The sequence below is a fragment of the Alosa sapidissima genome, chromosome 22 (genome assembly GCF_018492685.1).
Source record: "Alosa sapidissima isolate fAloSap1 chromosome 22, fAloSap1.pri, whole genome shotgun sequence".
NCBI classification, from domain to species: Eukaryota; Metazoa; Chordata; class Actinopteri; order Clupeiformes; family Clupeidae; genus Alosa; species Alosa sapidissima.
In genome coordinates, this window is record NC_055978.1 from 27,592,567 (window position 1) to 27,610,229 (window position 17,663).

At 45.6% G+C, this 17,663-nt stretch overlaps 1 protein-coding gene across 1 annotated transcript in view; it reads left to right on the forward strand.

Annotated features, from left to right (window-relative positions):
- The window catches only part of tmtc1 (transmembrane O-mannosyltransferase targeting cadherins 1), an 81,368-nt gene extending 64,581 nt beyond the window's left edge, over positions 1-16,787 (forward strand). The window contains 9 exon segments of the mRNA XM_042078764.1: positions 4,346-4,489; positions 5,658-5,766; positions 6,026-6,128; positions 6,336-6,468; positions 6,879-7,023; positions 7,801-7,938; positions 9,667-9,789; positions 15,084-15,161; positions 15,718-16,787. Of these exon segments, the coding sequence (XP_041934698.1) occupies positions 4,346-4,489; positions 5,658-5,766; positions 6,026-6,128; positions 6,336-6,468; positions 6,879-7,023; positions 7,801-7,938; positions 9,667-9,789; positions 15,084-15,161; positions 15,718-15,849 (1,105 nt within the window). The 3' untranslated portion in view covers positions 15,850-16,787.
- The last annotated feature ends 876 nt before the right edge of the window (positions 16,788-17,663 follow it).

Genomic DNA, 17,663 nt, shown 5'->3' on the forward strand with positions numbered 1-17,663 from the left:
AGTACTGTAGGTCTTTGAAGTCTCTATGAACATGAACATTTTAGGAAGGCAGGAGTTTCTAAGAGATGTTCGGTTCGCTAGATGACAGTAGTGTGGTAGTGAGTGAGTGAGTGAGTGAGTGAGTGAGTGAGTGAGTGAGTGAGTGAGTGAGTGAGTGAGTGTGTTTTTTGTGGATGTGTGATGATGTGAGTAACAGTGTGACAGTTGGAATGCCTCTACTATAGTGGCATTGCTATCAGTTGCTCTCTCTAAGGACCTGAGAAATGGCACAGCTCACACTAAAAGGCTCTCTCTCTCTCTCTCTCTCTCTCTGTCTTGAAAAAGATATTCCAAACTCTGTTTCTATAGGAATAATCGGTAACACTTTACTTGACGGGTGAGTTCATAACACATTCATAGCAGCTGTCATAAACTACACATAAAGCATTCATGACTGTTTCATGAGACATGACTCAACATCCATACCAAACCTTTCATGAATGTGGAAGACAGAATGAGAACAACTTGTCAAAATAAAAGTCTAACATTGTGTTTGTGTAACCTGGATACCTGGATAATTTAATCTCTTCAGCCTTTGTAAATATTTCATGAATATCTTATGATGTCTACATTGAATGTCACTTTACTATACAAGTTGTGAAGTATTTGTTGTTTGTGAAGTATTCAAAGTTTTCGTAACACTTGGAGGTAAACTAGCCTACATTCAGCTGACCCGTGTTTATGTAACCTGGAATGGTTGGACATTCCCATTAGCAAAAGATGAGAAATCATCTGCAAAGGTTACATCATAAAACAAATACATTTTTATGAAGCAAAAATTATTTGCTTGACCATGTTCTGTCTTTTTGGCACTGGAGTAGCCCTTTGACTCAGATGTGACGTGATCAGGTAAGAGGTTTGGAACAAAACAAAAATGGCAATGCTGCTTTGCGACTTTGGACTTTTATTTTGACAAGTTCTCATCGTTCTGTCTTCCACATTCATGAAAGGTTTGGTATGAATGTTGAGTCATGTCAAATGAAACAGTCATGAATGCTTTATGTGCTGGCTGTATATGAATGTGTGCTTTGATGAATGCTTTATATGACAGTTGCTATGAATGTGTTATGAACTCACTCGTCAAGTAAAGTGTTACCGAATAATCCAGCCCATTATGGGGAAGTATTCAATATTATATATGACCTGAGTCCATAAGTAGAAGCTACAAATCCATGGGCTTATAGCTCTATGGCTGTAGTTAAGAATCTACTGTAGAAAGAATCTATTAAACAAGCTGTGGATTTTGGGCTGATATAATACAGTTAGTGGGTGGCAGTCACCCGTTAATCTCCTGATATCCATGCAAGTCTTTCAGTTGCTAGCAGCCTTGTCTCTCTGTTCTTTTTCCTAAAGGCCTCTTGTGATATTCTCTCCTCGTATTGCTATAATATCAGCTGGCTGCTCAGACTCAGGGCTGTCCCAATTCCCCTAATAAACTGCGCTCCAGTCAGTGTGTGTGTGAGTGTAGTGTGTGCTGCGGGTGGGTCGGAGGCAGGAGCTCGCTGCTGAGGTCCAGGTGGAGGTGAGGGCTCAGATGGAGGGAGCAGGGAAGCGCTGACCAGGCCCCAGTGTCCCAACATCTCAACATCTGATCCTGACGCACTATAAGAGCCCAGACAACAGATCTACTGTTCCTTAAGGTGTTTATGTCAGTGTGTATACGTGTGAATGCCAGTGAGGTCACGACTGTGTGTGTGTGTGTGTGTGTGTGTGTGTGTGTGTGTGTGTGTGTGTGTGTGTGTGTGTGTGTGTGTGTGTGTGTCTGTGTGTGTGTGTGGTTTCAGGCTTGAAGGGTAGAGATAAACATGTCCCCTTACCCTCCGTTTGACCCTCTCTTTGTGGTGCCATTGTCCAACTCAACTCCGACTGTTGCTGTGTGTGTGTGTGTGTGTGTGTGGCTGTGGTAACACACTCACACCAGCGCCAGACGCTCGCTGGAGGCCCCCGGTCCAGACGAAGCAGCCAGCCGGCCAGCTGTTCCCCATTGCGAGCGCAATAACAGCCCGGGCAGCAGGGCTCCAGCTGGCTCCCTCCGCCAGCGAGCAGCGCCCACTCCGGGTCAGCCTGGCCCTGGACCTGTCAGTGGGGCTCAGAGACGACCTCTTCCGCTGAACTCTGTTGTTTATGTTTTGGGTGCCGCCATGCCTGGGTCCCCCCCCCCCCCCCCCCCACACACACACACACACACACATAGGGGCCCCCAAAATGACTCAAGCTCAATTGATTTAAGATGGAGACTCAATTATAGAGACCCACGGCTCGCAATAGCACACCACAAACATACACACAGCAATTTTACAATAAGAACTTTCTTTTTATCTCTCTCTCTCTCTATCTCCTACACGCACACGCACGCACACACACACACACACACACACACACACACACACACACACACACACACACACACACACACACACACACAGTCACACTCGTGCTCTTAAATGCACAGGCAGCAGGCGCACAGGCAGGAGTGTGTGTTGTGGGTGTGTTGTATGGATGGATGGCCGAGGCGGGTGGATACAGTAAGGCGTGTAATGGGCTCTGTCTCCAGCTGATGCAGCACTTGGCTCCCCATGAAAGAGAGGATCCATTTGTTCTGCTTGTCACACCACCGGCTCACCCAACAAAACCCACCTCAGCCCGGCCCAGAGAACAGAACCCACTCCTTCTATACATCCATTCCAAACCCTTTCTTTCTCTCTCCCCCCCCCCTCTCTCTCTTTCTTTCTCTCTAAATTCTCACTCTTTTCCTCCTCTCCTGTGCTATGCAGTGTGACTGTGAGGGGCCAGAGGTCTAGGCTATTTGTTTTGACCCTGGCTTGGAGAGAAACTGCGGCTTAGTGTTGCACGCTTCAGTGATGACTGATCAGGACTTGAAAGAGCCTTCAGCTTGTGTGTGTGTGTGTGTGTGTGTGTGTGTATGTGTATTTTTGTTTGTGTGTGTGTGTGTGAGAGAGAGAAAGAGAGAGAGAGAGTGTGTGTGAGTTTGTCTTTTAACAGCCAAAAACAAAGGGCTGTGCCAAGATTCTCTCCTCCTTGGCTGCCTCTGTGTCTTTGTTTTCTGTTTCATCTCCCTATTTCAACTCTTAAATTCTTTCATAAATTCCATTCAATCTCATTCCTCCACCCTCTCTCTCTCTCTCTCTCTCTCTCTCTCTCTCTCCCCCTGTTTAATGGTGAGGCGGTGCAGTGAGACGCTCTTCTGTAAACACCACCCAGCACTGCCCTGCTGAGAACTAATTGTCCTCTCCTCTTTCTCTCCCCCTCCCTTACTCTCTCTCTCCCTCTCTCCTTCTCCCCATCTCTCCCTCCCTCTTTTCCCCACATGATGAGAACTAATTCCCTGCTGTCTAAGCAACAGCACAGCCCAGTACAACAGGCCTAATAATCCCGTCCTGTTCCTGTGCCAGGCTGGGGATCCTTCGCTTCTTTTATCTGTGTCCAAACGACATTGCTCGGGAGATTAACTGGGCGCCTGCAGATAGTTTTGTGTCAGTGTGATTGATTTTTTTTTTGGTTGCGGTCTGCTCTCCAAAAATATGGAATCAACAAGAGAGAGGTAGACTCCATGCGCTCGCTGCTGTGTGTCGGGACAAAAAGATTTTCGTGTTGGGGTCTCCCATTTGAAAGCGGCTTTGCGAGCCGGGCACCACTCCACTGTTTGTTCTGGGAATGACCTTGAAACCCGGGAGGTCTCTCCGTGTGTGTGTGTGTGTGTGTGTGTGTGTGTGTGTGTGTGTGTGTGTGTGTGTGTGTGTGTGTGTGTGTGTGTGTGTTTGAGACGGAGAGAGACAAAGAGAGTGTGTGTATATCTCTATGGATGGACAGCCTGCATCCAGCACAGCTCATTACATGCAATCGTCCAGGGCTGCTGCTGTGTTGAGACCCAGATCGGTTCATGTAGCCGCTCTGACTCAGTAAACGGGCACCCCGAGAGCCCAGTCCTGGACGACTGATTAGCCACTGGCTAAGGATGCACCGCGGCGCCCTGGAAAAGCAGTTGCCATGGAAACGGTGCAAAGGGTCGCCACACGGATTTGTTCACCTCTAACCCTATCAGGCAGGGCAGGCCCAAGGCAGAGAGGTTAGGATGTGTGCTCCTATAGTCTGCCTCTCTCTCATTCTCTCTCTCTCTCTCTCGGTCCCTCTCTCTCTCTCTCTCTCTCTCTCTCTCTCTCTCTCTCTCTCTCTATCCCTCTCTCACACTCTCTCTCTCTCTCTCTCTCTGTCCCTCTCTCTCTCTCTCTCTCTGTCCCTCTCTCACACTCTCTCTCTCCATCGTCTCTCTGTCTGTCCACTCTAGGCTGTACCCTCGGCATGCCAGTGCCATGAATAACCTGGGCACACTGACCCGCCACCCAGAGGATGCTGAGCGCTACTACAGGAGAGCCCTGGACATCAACCCCCAGCACAACAGAGCCTTGTTCAACCTTGGCAATCTGCTCAAGTAAGCACACACACACACAAACACACACAGCCTCGGTCTCCTGTAGATGAGGGAGGAATGTAAAAAACACATCCACCAGTGGATCGTGGGTAAGTGTAGGGGTGACTCACTGTCTAGTTGATGAGCTCTGTCAATATGGAGTTGAGACTTTGGTCAGACATATATTGCATATGGGATAATCCTCTGTGACCTGTGTTCTTTTATAGTTTCATTATTCTAGATTTACATGCCCACCCCCCACCACACATACACACACACATACACACAATTTATTGTTTTTATGAAATCCATGAATGAGGACCCATAATGCTCATTAGCAGGCGGATGTAGCCAGTGATGAGCTCATTAAGTTGGGCTTCCTCTGGACCGGAGATGTCCAGTGCGTTAGGGGAGTGGAGCGAGAGCTGACCGACTGGCCGTTATGACAGTCTGATGTAAACACAGCTAGACGAGCCTCCCACTCCACACCAGCTGCATTCCACCACACGGGCTGATGGTTTTACCAGCATGTGTGCACATGCACACACACACACACACAAAAACACAGACACACGCACACACACACTTTCTTATTTAGTAATTCAGGCAGGCTTTGTGTGTGGTTGCGGTCTTTATCTGCGCAGGTGTTTGTTCAGGGCTAGAGAGCCGGGGCCATAAAAGACTCGTAGCAGTAGCAGTAGCAGCAGCAGCAGCAGCAGCAGTAGCAGCAGCAGTAGCAGTAGCAGCAGCAGTAGCAATAGCGGCAGCAGTAGCAGCCCCAGCTCAGGCTGCCAGAGCTCCGATTGAGATATCGGCAGTCATAATCAGACCATCTTACATCTGTTTGGCTCCATGCCCTGACTGTGTGCTCTCACAGTGTGTAGTGTCTGACTATGTGAGTGCATACGGAATGGTGTGTGTGTGTGTGTTTTTTGCGATATCAGTTTATTTATTTTATTTTATTTTTATTTATTTTTATAAGATGATATGAAATATGTTAGCACTTTTATTGTTATATTGTTTTACTGTAGTGTTATCTTGGGTGATAATGGATGGTGGGGATAGGGCTGTTAATGACTGCCATTATGATGCTGCTGGTGGCCATGGTTATCATGACAACCATGAAGAGGATGTTGATACTCGATGATGATGATGATGATGGTGTTGATGATGATGTTGATGCTGTTAGATCCCATGGGAAAGAGCAAGAGGCTGAGTTCATGCTGAGGGACTCCATCCGCTTTGGCCCACAGTTTGCTGATGCCTACTCCAGCCTGGCTTCCCTCTACGCTGAGCAGGTTTGTCCAGCCTCCCTCCTCTCCCCTCCTCTTCCTTCTCTCTCTGTTCTCTCTCTCCTCCTCCTCTTCTTCCTCTCCCCCCTCTCACTCCTCCTCTTCCTCCTCTTCATCATGCTATCATGCTATGATATCGCTGAACATTTATTTGATTTCTTTCCCCCTGTCCTTGATGTGTGTGTGTGTGTGTGTGTGTGTGTGTGTGTGTGTGTGTGTGTGTGTGTGTGTGTGTGTGTGTGTGTGTGTGTGTGTGCGTGTGTAGAAGCGATTTGCTGAGGCCAATAAGACCTATCTTCAGGGCATTGAGAACTGCCCCGACAGCTCAGACCTGCACAATAATTACGGGGTTTTCCTGGTGGATACTGGTAAGAGTACTGCTTTGTGCTGAAACAATACCCCATACAGTATCCCATGCTGCCATCTAAAGAATACTAAGTAATCTTTTCCTTGACACGCAAACACACACACACACACACACACACACACACACACACACACACACACACACACACACACACACACACACACACACACACACACACACACACACACACACACACACACACCAGGAGATGGGGAGCGGGCAGCGGAGCACTACCAGCAGGCTGTGCGTCTGAAGCCAGCTCACTATGTGGCCATGGTGAACTTGGGTCGCCTCCTGCGCTCAGCCAATGACAACAAAGAGGCTGAATCCTGGTACAAGAGGTAAGCTCAGACTCCAGCCTCAAAGAGGCAGTTCAGCTGCAACTTATACTGTTCAGCACTTAACTGGACTTCTAAGCCCGTGTGTTTTCCCAGTGGGCTAGGCAAGTCCCCTTAGCCAGATATGATCCACATTTAGCCACAGGCTATGAAATAATATTTGTCCCTTGCTGATGTACTTGTTTGCTGAAGTCAAAATGTTTGTGTGTTCTTGTCTTTGTGTGTGCGCGTGCGTGTGTGTATGTGTATGTGTGTGTGTGCGCGTATGTGTGTGTGTGCGCGTATATGTGTGTGTGTGTGTGTATGTGTGTGTGTGTGTGCGCGTATATGTGTGTGTGTATGTGTGTGTGTGCGTGTGCGTATGTGTGTGTGCGCACGCATGTGTGTATGTGTGTGTGTGCACCTGCCCACAGAGCCCTGCAGGTGACGCGTAAAGTGGACATCCTGACTCCTCTAGGCGCGCTGTACTACAACACCGGCCGCTACGAGGAGGCTCTGCAGGTGTACAGGGAGGCGGCCGTCCTGCAGCCGGACAGCACGGACGTGTGGCTCGCGCTGGTGAGGAGGACAGCCCTCTGGTCACCTCCCCTCCCCTCATGCCTTTCCCTAACTGCTCTCTCTTCATTTCTCATGTCTCTCCATTTTTCTGTCATCCTCAGTCTGCTTCTCTTTCAGTCTCTTCCCCTCCATGCCGTGTTGCTAGTGAACTCTAGCTATTGTGTTTCTGTGGCCTACATTCAGCATTCCTGCACTTAGCCAGCCGTGTTAATGAACGAGCGAGCAGTGGCAAGAATAGCTTCAAACGCCAGTGAACGTCTCCGCACGCCGTAGCGCCAAGTGGAGTCCCCTGCCAGAGTTGCTAATAACGTCCATCTCTGTAGCTTTCCCAGAGTGCATTAGCGACGCCAATAATGACCGGAGCCCCCTGGGAAACCTTGTGGCTTTTCGCTAACCACAGTCTCCAAACGGAGGGGGCTCGGCAACAAGACCTCAGACGCCCATGTGGGGGTTTTGCCGTGCGTGCGCCGGGTCGAGAGGGCTCGGCTTCTGCCTAATGAAGTCCCTGGAGAGGGTGTGTGCGCTGTGTCAGATCGCGTCGAGCGCCCCCGCTGGAGACTGCGGGCTGCTCACTGCTCCAGTTTTTATATTTAGATCTGTGCATCTGCTCAACGCTCCTCCTTTTGTCTCGGTCCCTGCTCTGCACAACGGAGAGCGGCTGTGATGGAAGCGCCCATCCATGCTAATGCTTGTTTTGAATGTGCTTTGTGAAACTTGACTCTATACCTCTGTTTCTCTCTCTCTCTCTCTCTCTCTCTCTTCATCTCTCTCTCTCAGGCTCAGGTGCTGGCCATGGCCGGCCGCAGTAAAGAGGCCGAGAAGATGACCATGGGGATCATATCCAAAAGCTCGAGCTGTATCGAGTGTTACCGACTCCTCTCGGCCATCTACAGCAAGCGTGGGAACCATACCGAGGTGAGCTGCACACACACACACACACACACACACACACACACACACACACACACACAACCCATCACTATACTACACTGCACAACCCAGCACTGCACTACTGAACAGACAGCCAGAGGTGTTGCTGCAGACGGATGATCTGATTATCTTCCCCCCGGTCTTCTGACACATCGTAGGATGCCGGCAGTGTCTATTTTGTTCTTCCCATTTCTCCACATGGGAATGGGAATGCCAGGCATTGTTCTCTCCCTCCAGATATGACTCTTCGGAGGCCCGTGGCATAATTCCTCTCTTCCTCATTTCCACCTCTCTCTCAGCCCACACTCTCCCCCCTCAGTGGTAAAAATAAAAGTGTCTTCCAAGCAACAGAGATCTGTGGTTCCTCAGTAGGATAGGTTTCTCTCTCTCTCTCTCTCTCTCTCTCTCTCTCTCTCTCTCTCTCATCTCTGAAACTCCTCTAATGGCTTTATGCGTGGGGGGAGGCTTTAGCTGGATAAATAAAAACGATTGATGACTTTCCTGTCTGCCCACGGATGAGTCTGCTCTTCGAGAGCCCGGAATAAATTACAGTCAGGCAGCGGCGCACTCTGCCTCAGTCCCGTCACACACGCCTGATGTCTTGATTTCCTGATGTCTCGCTCCCTCTCGCACACACACACACACACACACACACACACACACACACACACACACACACACACACACACACACACACACACACACACACACACATACACACACACACACACATCCCCCATATGAGCCTGATAGGCAGAGTGGTAATGGCTATGTGAAATCAGGTGTGTGGTGGAGCGTGAATCACTGAGGGGTTTCGAGGTGGCATTTGAGGGTTCTGGAAGGCTATAGATATCCAGCTGATTACTGCGGAAGACTCACACCAGACTCCCTCAGCTCAGCCCAAAGCCTCTGTACGGACACACTGTACAGCCTTTTGTATTGAGTATGAAGGACAGATGGAGAGAGAGTGGAGGGAAAGAGAGATGGAGAGAGAGAGGAGAGAAAGAGAGAGAGAGAGAGAGATTGCATCGGCAAATAGAGAACAACGAAGTGGTATCTGAGGCTGAGAGGAGAATGTGACTGGGCAGAGTGTCTCCTTTCAGGCCAGGGGTGAAGCAGACTCGGGCCCAGAGGCTACAGTCTGACAGCGGAAACAGGTAGACAGAGAAAAGTCTGACCACCCCGAGAGGAATTATGATGGTCTCACTGACCACCTGGAGAGGAATGAAGATGGGTTCACTGACCACCAGGAGAGGAAATGATGGGTTTGCTGACCAGCCCGAGAGGAATTATGATGGGTTCGCTGCCAAGAAGGAAGCATGGACAGAGGAATACTTTCTTCTTAAACAGATAGCAAGTAACATGGTATTGGCAATATGTTCTGGCAGAACCTTATCTATTAATAGAAGATGCCTTGAGCTCCTAGTGAAGGCTATTGAAAATGCAGAATACCATTTTACATGTAGCTGCATTAGCTGCATGAACACACACATACATATACAGACATACGACACACACACACACACACAAACACACACACACACACACATACTTAATTATTGAAATACAGATTGATTTAGTTACATAATTTACATGTTTAGTTGTTTGTAAGGTTGTTTAGTTTGTTTGCATATTGCACAGATTACATAATTAGTTTAGCTTTATTATTTATGTGGTTATCATATATTTTATTTGTGTGTGTGTGTCTACCAGGCGTTAGATGCTCTGGATAAAGCTCTGCAGCAGAACTCATCTGATGCCGGCGTGCAGGCCGAGCTTCACTTCTCCAAGGGCAACCAGCTGCGAGAGATGAACCAGCTGGACCGAGCCTTTGAGGTGGCGTCTTCCTCTTCATCTTCTTCCTCCTCCTCTCTCTCTTCTCTTCTCTCCCTGGCTCCTCTCTTTCATCCTCCCTTCCTTCTTTCATGTTTCATCACTTGCACCCACTCCCACCCCCTTCTCTCTCCTCCACAGCCACATCTCTCTCTCTCTCTCTCTCTCTCTCTCTCTCTTTCTCTCTCTCTTTCACTCTCATTCCCCTCAATCTCTTTCTTGTCTGCTCCTCCCTCCATCTTAAGTAGCCTTCTATTGTCGGTCCCTTTCTTCTCTCCTCATTCTTTTCCATCTGAATGGGCCGGTCTGTCCTTTGCACCGAGTTTCCCAAACTTAATTGGTGTGTTTCTCATCTCGCAGTAGAAAGAGCGAGAACAGAACCATGGCTGAAAGCACAGGGAGTGTTCCGAGTTGATAAGCTCACACGCATACATCAAAAGGGCATCGCGCATACATCTGTTCCATTTGCATGCATTTCTCCTATTCCGTCAGTGATTACCTGCGAGCGTAGTGAGCAATGCTTTTCGCTGTCGCTACACTTCAGAGATGCAGCGAGGAAGAGAGAGATAAAGAGAGAGGGGGAAAAAAGATAAAAGTGGATAAATAACTTCACATCAAACAGAGACCCAGGCCTTGCTGCTTCCTCTTCTCGATATAGTTAGCCTCTGTGAGCCTGATATGGTCGTCACAGAAAGGAAGAAAAAAAAAATAGGGAAAAAAACCCTCTTTTATCTCAACAGACAAACAAGCAATTTCACAGGCCACACATCTCACTAAGACAGTGTTTCTCAAACTTTTTTTCTGGGGACCCACTTTTTAAAAATGACAGACTATCGCGACCCAACTCGTGACTGTGTTAGTTAACAAACTAGATCCTTATAGAAAGCTGTTAGCTTTCCTAAGCTATATAAGGTATAAGGAACCAATGAGCTAGACAACAAATTCCCATTATGTTATTGTGTAGCTTAGTACCCTGGGAGTGAGACAGCTATAAGTTAGTGTCTTGAGGTGTGAGACAGTTAGAGACTCCTTAGAGCAGTGGTTCTCAAACGTTTTCTTTCATTCCCCACTTTGATCAAGGGGGCATTCTCGAGCCCCACCTGTCCCTCATCGCTCTAAGAAAGTGGTAGGTCAAGCTTAAAATTGTCAAATTTATTGAAATAATGACAAGTTCTAAATATATCCTCTTCAACAAAGTTAAAATCAGCTGGTGCTGCAGATATAAGAATAAATAAATAAATACATAATAACACACATATTTCTGTTTTCCAGCAACATATTAGGAAGCATAGGCCATTTTACAGCATTGTAGGCCTACAATATATTCAATGAAATACCAACATACTGCATTAAATGGATCCATAATCCAGTCATACTGAGCACTGCTGGTTGGGACATATTTTTTAAATAAACTTTGCAGGGATGTGATGTAGGCCTACTGTTTAACACATGGGAATCACAAGAGGCTCCCGAATCAGACGTTTCAGCGATTTCGCTTAGAAATCTCAAAGGCATACTACTGTCGCGATCGAGGCGCCTGTCCCATACTAGAGGTTTGCGCGGGACTGATTTTCCAGTCCCACGCCCGCCCGCTCCCGCAATATTCTGTCCCGCTCCCGCATTAATGTGTCATTTTTAGTCCCGCTCCCGCCCGCATCTGTAACATGATGTCCCGCTCCTGCCCGCTAAAGCCTGCATGCAGGAGGGATAGCCTATTCAGTTTTTCTTTCTGTCTCACGAAAGGAGCACACACACCTGAGAAAGACTCCAGATGTCAGTTTTTTGGTTCTGAATGTAAGCTAACAACTGAAGTAGGCCTAGTCTGGTGCCCTCTTCCTCTGTCATGCTTTCGATTTCGAGTTTTGACAATGAGCAGCAGGAACAAATTGAACACACGTAAACGACAATATAGGCTGCCTGCTATCCGTCAGTTATGCTTAAACCCCTGCCTAACAGAACATCCAGCTGAACTATAGTTATGAACATTAGTTTAATCATTTCCATAATTCATTTTATGCACATATTTAATTTGCGGGAGTGCAGTGAATCATCGGTTTGTCCCACACCCGCGAACGCACCTCTCTTATCCCGCCCGCTCCCGCAAAGAGCTTTCAAAAGTTGTCCCGCGCCGCACTCTTTTGCGTCGTGCAGACCTCTATCCCATACCTCAAGTTTTTTTGGTGAATGCAGTAATCTTATTTGTTAGGTGAGGTAGGTGCTTGTCTTTGCCTTGTAACTGGACAATTAACTCATGTATCGCTATATCAAATATATCGCGAAGATAGGCCAGCTTCGTCAAGAAATGTTCATTAGTGAACGTGCTTGCAGATTCAAACATGCGCTCTTCCTCCAAGAAGAGGCGACTCGGAGCTCAAACACGCGCGACAGCACTTTACTTCGGGAAAGCCACCTTGCCTCGCTGTGAAACAATACAGCCTTTTGGTCAGCTACCATCTCTTCGCAAAGTGCGGAGAATAGACGCACTTTTAAGGGCCGGGTTTTGATGAAATTCATCACTCTCACAACAACATTCAAAATCTCATGTAGGTCGGGACTAACTAAGCTGCCTTGACACGAGCGCTTCCCTATGAATAACACAGTGCGTCCATTGCGCATCGGGTGCTACCTGGGCCTAGGCTACAAATAAAAAATTCAATGAAATAAAACTCCTGTTTTTCACGTCAGTTCGCGCCCCACCTGGCATGTCTCCGCGACCCAGTAGTGGGTCGCGACCCACAGTTTGAGAAATGCTGCACTAAGAGAAGTGAATGACCCTGTGTAACCCAATCCCAGCCCCCCTCCCTTCCCGCCTCATTTCCTCTCTCCCACCTAGTCTTCCACCTTATTGTGTTGAGAAGAAAGTTGAGCAGGCCCTGATTGTGTTGAAGTTTATTCTCTTGCTTTCCTGTTGAGATAGCCTCTGTTTTGGATCTGACCTGGTTGCCTGGCTTCAGTCTTCCTATGTGTGTGTGTGTGTGTGTGTTTGGGTGTTCCTTCACTTTCCCTCAGTGCTGGAAATGCTCCAGGAAAATCACATGGGTCTCAGATTAGTGAAAGCCCAGTCTAAACTGTTTGGCTCCATCATGGTTTTCAGTTGAAATGATTGGTCTGAGTTGTGGTGTTATTATGCAGCAAATGAAAACCTCATCTATCATGACTAAACCCCTCTTCTACTGCACTTTTTACCCCCCACCATAAATGCACAAATAGGCTGACACCACACATAATTTCACTGCATTTCTTACATCCAGTAACTATATGCATGTGACAATAAACTTCCTTGTATCCCTTGTATCCTTGTAATAGATGTTAGTTCATTGGTGCGCTAAACATTGTCATTTAGCAAATGAAAGAGCAGTTGCGCCCCCTAGTAGTCCAGTCATTTTAGGAGAAAGGGTTGAACAAATTGCAACACAAGCAAACTTAAAGGAATTATCCGGAGTAAAATGCACTTTAGATCGATTTACAGATGATTGGGAGTACATACGTTGAGTTGACATCCAAATCATGTCATTCGGATGTGTTTTGAGAAAGTTCGATGTTACCGTTTTTAGTCAAAGCTCGTTAGCGTGGAAGTGAGAAGGGCATATTATTTCACCGCAACAAAACGCTATTTTTATACCTCTTCTACAGTTCCAAACAACATTGCACTTACGTGGTAGTGAGTAGAGGGTCCCTAAAGCCAAACCGAAGTATCCCGAGGTCTTTATGTGGTCGGATAGAGAGTCCAGAATGAATTTCATCAAGCCAGTACCTTTCCGGAAATGTTGCCATCTTTAGGGGAAAGTCCGTAGGAGTCGATTGCCAAGTGTGCTCTGGAAATTCACAATTTCGTCGCCGTTTAAAAAAAAAAAAAAAAAAACATAGTCCAGTATTTCCAGGTTCAAGAATGAGAATAAATTGAATAAATTTTCAAGAATGAGAATAAATTGAATAAATTTTAAGTTGGAGTGAAGGCACTCCAACTTAAAATGTCTTTATTAATTTGACAAGTCCTACATGGACATATTAAAAACAAGGCCCACGCGTAGCGGCATGAGTGCCTTCTTGTAGCATTTTTGCCAGATGTCACAACAATAGAGTCACTTGGAGGCTAACTGCAGTTATCCCATCTGCACCCTTCTGTCGAATTAGGACATGATCATGTCCATCTTCAACTTTGCCTTCACAATTTTCCTGCATTCACTAACATAAACATACTGTGCTGTCCGATTATTGTTTTAGACAAAAATTGTGCAAAGTAAAGGGGCATCATACAGGCCCCTCTGATTGGACAGACAGTATATCAGTCAACCCCTGGGCATAAGGGTTAATTACTATAAGACTTGCAAAATGATTGACTGATACTTTAGTGTGATATACTGTATGTTTCAGTGACCTCTAAATCAGATTATGTAAACACCAAAACCACTTTCCTAGGCTGAATAATGCCTAACTATGTGTTTGTACAGATTACACATTGTGGAACACTTACATGCAAAACCCCACTTGGCTCTATTTAAAGATTCAACAACCATTTCCATTGATTCAAAGGGCCACAATGTAAAAATAGACACCAACACCAATTTTGCAACAAACCAGTCTGAAATAAGCCAAAGGAATTCACTCTTTGAAAATAAAAGAATGTTCCTCACAATGCAAGATTCTAAAATTCCATGTTAAGTTAGATGGGGTCAGATATTCTTTAGAATGTGTATTCTACAACATTCTAATTACAGTTTTGTCAGTATTTGCTGAAGAATAATGCATAAAACAACCCTCATTTTAACATATTTCCACTGGATTTTCATGGTCTTTTACTATGTTGTAAAGATCACCAATTGAAATATAAAAATGTGAAAATAAATTCTGTTGCAATTAGTTTTGGGTCAGACCTTTGCCTGGACTATTAGCTCTGTTGTGGTTAAATTAACTATACGTAATTACATTATGCCCTGTTTGCCCATGTAAACAATTTATTATACAAACAAAAAACGTATAATACATTTTTTGTTTGTCTTGATGTAAGTAATCAACTCAGTAATTTTCATGGTGATATGTGAAGGTTAATTTTTTCCCTATTCACGTGAGAAAAATACTGTATAGGCGCATGAATAGGGTATATTTGGGTCTTTTTCTAAACTTTACCCTATCGGGATTCTTCGGGGCTTTTTTCCCCTTACTCAGGACATATTGAGGATTCTAAATTAGTTAAGTTTGCTTGTGTTGCAATTTGTTCAACCTTGACCCCTATTTTGGCTTAAAATGACTGGACTATAGTGTTTTGAAAGGAATATTGTTTGTGTGTGTTCTTATAGAGCTACAAGCTGGCAGTAGAGTTGAATCCTGACCAGTCCCAGGCCTGGATGAACATGGGAGGAATTCAACATATCAAGGTATTGCACTGTGTTTTACCTATAGACCCTTTCAACAATAAAAACAAAAACAATGCTTGAACATTCTATTTGGGCCCCAATCTACTTCCTCTACATTAAGATAACATATGGAATGTTAAAACGGAAGCCTTGTGGGGCCGACTATGATGCTGATAATGGAACTCTCTTGAAAGGGTCTATAGACCCTTTCAACAATAAAAACAAAAACAATGCTTGAACGTTCTATTTGGGCCCCAATCTACTTCCTCTGCATTAAGATAACATATGGAATGTTAAAAAGGAAGTCTTGTGGGGCCAACTATGATGCTGACAATGGAACTCTCTTGAAAGGGTCTATATTGTGTATACTATGCATAGGTGTTTATTCCTTTGCTGCTCAAACACATAGTCCTGTCTTATGTTAAGCATTTTCTATAGTCTCCACAAAACAACTAGTCTAGATAAAAGTAAACATTATTTTTAATATTCATAGTTCATAACAAAACAGCTGTATACAGTGGAATCTGTGTACACTACCTGGCTTGGCTTTAACCGCAGTCTTTTGTTGCTCCTCCAGGGAGACTATGCAGCAGCAAGGATCTACTACGAGCGGGCCCTCCTGCTCACACCGGGCTCCAAACTGCTGAAAGAAAACCTGGCCAAGCTGGACCGGCTGGAGAAGAAGCTGCACGGGGGGTTGGGGCCATAGAGGAGGAGGCCACCGCCGGCCAGTGGACGTCGTTCCTGCAGGGACCAGAGCCGACCTCTGGACAAGGTGGAATGGGATTGAGGAGGGCCAGCGTCCCGCAGGCAATCAAACGCGGAGAGGGAATGACATCTGAATCCTCCAGCCTTCATGGACCTCAGGAACAGACTGACGAGGCAATGACTCTACAGAAGTAGGCGTGTCCTGTGTGAATAAGGAACTGAACCTTTGACTCTCAACACACATTTCATTTCCGTTTTAGAGACGTATACATGCAGACTCAGATATGAGTGATAATTGCTTTGGGAGAAATGGGTCCTACACCAAACATTAAAAATCAGTTCATATACACTTGCCTGTTTGCCCCATCATGTATCTCTGCTCTGAAACAATACAGGCCAGGATGGTACCACAGCCACACTGGGTCAGAATTTCCACTGTGCCTCTGTGTTCTGTGAACATGGCACGTGACTTGTAAGAAACTTAAATGTGTGTGTGTGTGTGTGTGTGTGTGTGTGCGGGTGGGTGAGTAGGTGGTATATGGTGTGTGTTTGTGTGTGCATGTGTTTCATTGTTTTATTTTGTAAGGGTGCAGTGTGTTCCTGTTTGTATTGTGTTGTGTGCACATGAGGATGAGAAAGGTGCCCCTTCAATAAGTGTTATTCTATTTTTTGTGTATTCTTTTATCATGATTGTAAATGCCAGTTTATTGTGGAATGTATCAATGAAATAGGTTATCAAATGCTGCCCATCCTGCAATGCCATAAAGAGAAAATTGCACCAATATGTAGATAGAATTTTTAAATGAATTTCAGTGACTACGGTTATTGGTGTCCATGGCAAATTGGTGTCCATGGCAACAGATTCTTTGTGCTTTGCAATCCAGTACAAAGACCACTGGTTAACTATGTACAATTATTTAATAAAGCAATTAATACGTTTCCCTTGTCTAAGGGTGTGATTAATCTGCTTTGCTGCAAAGTTAAATTATAAACTGAGTTTGTGTGTACTCATTTCAACCCAAAGCAGTAGCCTACAGTGTGCATCTCCTGCGCTGCACTTCTGCATAGCCCACCTGAAATGTCAGGATGCTTTGACCTGTGCAGGCAAATTATCTATTTTAATGTAATTTTTAACCTGAACTGGTAGATGTTCAAAGATCTCCCTCTCTTGCAAATCTACCCAACCTCTCGGTGGCAGCTGGGATTCATATTATTGAGTTGGTCACATAAACATTCACACAATCAAAAATATCCTAGGCTAATCAAAAACACAAAATCATTACATCACCATATCTTAGACATAATAAGTTATCTCTCTTGTAAATGCTATTGATCAGTAACTGGGAATCATATTATTAAACACATACACATTCATAATTCATCACATCACCTTAGAGACAGCCTTATGGGGAACAAAACTACATCGTTAACGCACATTTCAAGACGCTGTAATGGACTTCTCAACTGTAGGCTACGTCAGTAATTTCAGCGCACTGGTGCCACCCCGTGGTAAATCATCAAACAACTTTTCAACTTTGTTCTTTATAGTTCATAGCCTAGCCCAGTGGTTCTCAACCTTTTTTTAGTGATGTACACCCTGTGAAATATTTTTTCAGCCAAGTACCCCCTAACCAGCGCACAAGAATTACCGCTACGCTTCAACCACAACTCCATCGTTTTGACAGTGATTGACAGGTGATGGCGGGTGGCATGTGACAAGTTGGGTCGAACCATCCTGGTATCAGGTGGAATCTGGGTTTTTAGGATAATGAAATTGAATAACCTACTGAAATATAAAATTCATTTTATGAACTT